This window comes from Chrysochloris asiatica, unplaced genomic scaffold (genome assembly GCF_000296735.1).
Source record: "Chrysochloris asiatica unplaced genomic scaffold, ChrAsi1.0 scaffold00004, whole genome shotgun sequence".
NCBI lineage: Eukaryota > Metazoa > Chordata > Mammalia > Afrosoricida > Chrysochloridae > Chrysochloris > Chrysochloris asiatica.
Genome location: NW_006408522.1, coordinates 30,055,994 through 30,060,108, shown reverse-complemented (window position 1 = coordinate 30,060,108; position 4,115 = coordinate 30,055,994). Strand labels below are relative to the sequence as shown.

The window sequence follows — 4,115 nt, the reverse complement described above, 5'->3', positions numbered from 1 at the left end:
GCACTGGTTTCATTCTGCTTTCTGGTCAAGATGAACTTGGAATTGATGAACTCTCACAACTGGTGACCTTTCTCCCTCTCCTTTTTGATCACATACATTTATTGGTGGTAGGGACCTTGCAATATCATTCCTCGTGTCCCCTTGTTTCTCTGTGGGTTCTGAGTTCGGCCCAGCCACTTTGAAGCATTTTGGTAATGTTGAGAGCTCTTATGCCCCTCAGTCCATGAGTGAGTTGAAATTCTCAGAGGCCATTTAACCAGTGTGCCATTTGTTACTGAGTCTAAAGCTTTCACAACTAACTTAGATCAAGAGTGAACCATCTGAAGCAAGCAAACTCCATAAAATAGTGAAAGTTTGGGCATATGTTGTTTTGTGTAGGATCTAGACCCTACAGACTTTGGGTGTAAGTCTCTGAGAAAGGAGAAGGGGGATTAATTGAGAGTGTTTGCAGTTTTCTGTGACCTCTGAAAATACACTTGGAAGTTACTGAAGTCTTACTAAAGATCTTCAGAAGTGGCTGACAACTTTCCAAATTTACCATGTTGTTGTTAAGTGCCGTCGAGTCTGTTCCAACTCACAGTGGCCCTATGTAGGGTTTCCGAGAAGTGGCTGGTGAGCTTGAACCACCAACCTTGTGGTTCAAACTGACCTTGCAGTTCAATGCATTAACCCACAGTGCCACACCAGGACTCCAAAACTTACCATTGTCTTTAAATATTTCTGAGGACCAGTGTTCAGGCCATTGCAGTTAAGTTCTTTCTAGCTTTGCATATAGTAATACCAATAATATGTGTGTATATGGATTGGCCAAGTGGCAGCATCGATGGACTCAAGTGTGGCAACAGTAGTGAGGTTGGCCCAGGATCGAACAGTGTTTTGTTCTGCTGTGCATAAGGTCTCTATAGGTCAGTACCAACTCGATGGCACCTAACATCAACAACAATATATGCATGCATACATAGCATGTACATATCAAACATCAATTTTCAGCACTAAGTAAGGTAATGGTCACTAAAGATAATTTATGGCTTTTGTAATTTTTAAAAAAATTTTATGACCTTTCCAGAAATCCTCATGATTGGGTGAAATGTCAGATCTTAGCATAATAGGAGACACCAATAGGGGGACCCTAACGTCCTGGAGACTTTTCAGTGTTGTGTTCCAAGGATCCTAGGGAAGGATGGAGAGTCTAGCTCATGGCTCTTTGGCTATGACCCATTTGATTAGCCTCACATTGAAATGAATCACCATGTGCTTTGTTTCCTAGAGACATTTCTACCAGCCAATCTGGACACTGGTGGGTGCTGGTGCTAAACAGTTGTCTTCATCTGGTCGACCCACAGCGAGTGTGATTCCATCTGGAGTTGAATGGATCAAAGAGAAAGTGGTTGAACTTAACCCAGACAAGAACAGTATCCACACAGATAATGGCAAGGAGGTAACAGAATTGAAGAAGGGAGTTTTCCACTTTACACAGATCATTAAGTCAGATCAAGCATGTTGTATTGCACTATTTTCATCGACTCTCAAAAAAACAGTTTCCCAATTATACTGTTGGTCCAATTTATAGGATAAATTGATTTTATTTGGGTTTCACACATTACACTCTGGATTTTTAAAGACAGGGATTGGCTTTTAAGATTAGAAAGTCATTGTCTTACCCTTTAACACAATGCTACTTAAGCACTGCACAAATAAATGTAGTTTCTCTGCTACCTTTCTCCACTGTGTATAAATACAGGGGTCCTGCACTCTCAGGGGCCAGGCAGGCTACCCAGTATTAGAAAAGCATTGAGGTGTGAGGCGATGGAGCATGGTCTGCACAGTGGCAGGCTGGAGCATGCAGCCCTCTCTTTCTGCCTGCCCAACACCCTCTGCCCCACGTCACCCACATTAGAAAAGTGAACTACATGCTGGCCACACACATCTGGGGCCTGCGTTGGCCCCTGAGCTGCCACTTTTTGGGTGCTGGTCTAAAATAACATTGTTTTGTATTGCAGATCTCCTACAAATATCTTATTATTGCTCTTGGAATACAGCTGAACTACGAGAAGGTACTTTTAAAAACTGTTTTTATGTTCCATTGGTCTACTTGTGCCAAGATCAAACACTGCACTTAATTGTTTTATGTTAATTTGATAGGAAAGAGTTCTAAGTCATCATCTTCTAATTTTACTTTGCAATGGTCCTTTCGTGGTTTTACAAATATCTTCTCTAAGATTCCATCCATGATATCAATATATGTTCTAGCTTTAAGCTTTAATCAGAATTCAGCAAGTTCATGCTCTAATAGTAATTCTTGAAAAAACAGAAGATTTTTTTATACTTACAAGAAAACTGCCTTTCTATGCAAGACTGGGTTAGCTGTATGAAATGTTAAGTCTGACTTTGGAAGCAATTCTTAACAGATTGTCTAGTACTAGTATAACAGAAATACCACAAACACGTGGCTTTAACAAGCACAAAGTTATTTTCTCACAGTTTAGGAGGTTAAAAGTCCAAATTCAGGGTGCTACCTCTAGAGGAAAGCCTTTTCTCTCTGTTCACTCTGGAGGAAGGTTCTCGTCTTTGTCAGCTACTGCTTCTGGGTGATCTTCATGTGCTTGGCATCTCTCTTCCCCAGTCTCTGCTTCTCTCACTTGCTTGTTTAATCTCTTCTAGCTCTCAAAAGATATCGACTCATAAGGTACCCTACTCTAGTCCTGTCTCATTCATATAGCAAAATCAACCTATTCCCAAATGGGCTTATAACTGTAGGCATAAAGGCTAGGATTTATGACATAGATTTTGAGGGGGGGGGAGGCCCAGTCCTGGTGTGGTGCTGTGGGTTAATGCACTTGACTGCAATGTCGATTTTAACTGCAAGGACAGAGGTTCAAGCTCACCAGCCACTCCTCGGAAATTCTATACAGGATCACTATGAGTCAAACCAACTCGATGGTACTTAACAACAACAAATTCAATATGTAACTGAGACTTTAAGGGCATTTAAACTCATTATACTTGAACTCATTAGGCACTGGGAGGACTTCTGGGATCTGTTGTATAGAGGCTGGGGTGTCTTGTATGTAAAGTGATTGTCACAATATAAACACTACCTTCACAGCACCTTAGGGCTCTTTCAGCAAATGAGAGAGCTGTATGCTAGCTGACAGTTGTGAGACTCAAGTTTTTCTATAGCGTAATGGAGAACTTATTATAGTTTCTAGTATTTAATATAACTTCCAGAAGCTTGTAGGGGACTGTTGATAATGAATCGGAACACATCAAGCACAGTGATCACCAGGCCACAGGCTGTAGGGATGTGACCCAGGAGAGGTTTTCATCTGAGTGGGCTCAGTAAGGAATGTGTTCCTATGTTACCTGAGTCAGGACATATCCAGGGTGGGATTAGTGAAAATGTGTTGGCGTGTGTTCTGTAACAAGAAAATATGAGTCATGATTCAGAAGGCTCATATAACAGAGGACTAACTCTATGGGCTATACTATATGGGGGAAAGTGTCAATTACAACTACTTCTGGGAGGTCATACAGCTCAGTAAAGCCCAAACCAGTGTTGACATGTGTATCTATGTAACACCAGTACCACCAGAGCAGTTGTCTTCCCCTATGACTACCCGTTGTGTGTCAGGGTGCTCCACAGGGCTGCTGTTTTTGAAACACATCACCAGGTCTTTCTTCCAAGGTGTGACTGGAACCTTCTACCTTTCTGTTAGCAGCTGAGCACATTGTTTGCAATACCCAGGGACACTATCTATACAATCCTGTCTCCCAAACAGTCCCCAAGGCTGTGCGAGGAGGACTGTTTGAAGAGACCAGTGCTGAGAATTCTTAGCAGACTCTTGCAGCAAAACAAGAGACAATAAGGTTTAAAAGTGGTAATTATTATGGCATTTCCTCTTTGCACCCTGTTAGGAATCTAATATTGATTCCTTACAACTTCTTGTGAGGGTTGTTGTTGTTGTTGTTGATAGGTGTCATTGAGTCAGTACCAACCCATAGCGACCTTATGCCCAGCAGAACAAACCACTGCTGGATCCTGGGCCAACTTCACTACTGTTGCCACGCTTCAGTCCATCGATGCTGCCACTTTGCCAATCCATCTCACTAGGGGT

The 4,115-nt window shown here is 42.0% G+C and overlaps 1 protein-coding gene across 1 annotated transcript in view; it reads left to right on the top strand.

Annotated features, from left to right (window-relative positions):
• SQRDL (sulfide quinone reductase-like (yeast)) overlaps positions 1 to 4,115 on the top strand; it is a 38,945-nt gene that overhangs the window by 4,546 nt on the left and 30,284 nt on the right. Inside the window, exons 2-3 of the mRNA XM_006831691.1 lie at positions 1,268 to 1,438; positions 2,001 to 2,054. Coding sequence (XP_006831754.1) covers positions 1,268 to 1,438; positions 2,001 to 2,054 — 225 coding nt within the window. The remainder of the gene's footprint in view (positions 1 to 1,267; positions 1,439 to 2,000; positions 2,055 to 4,115) is intronic.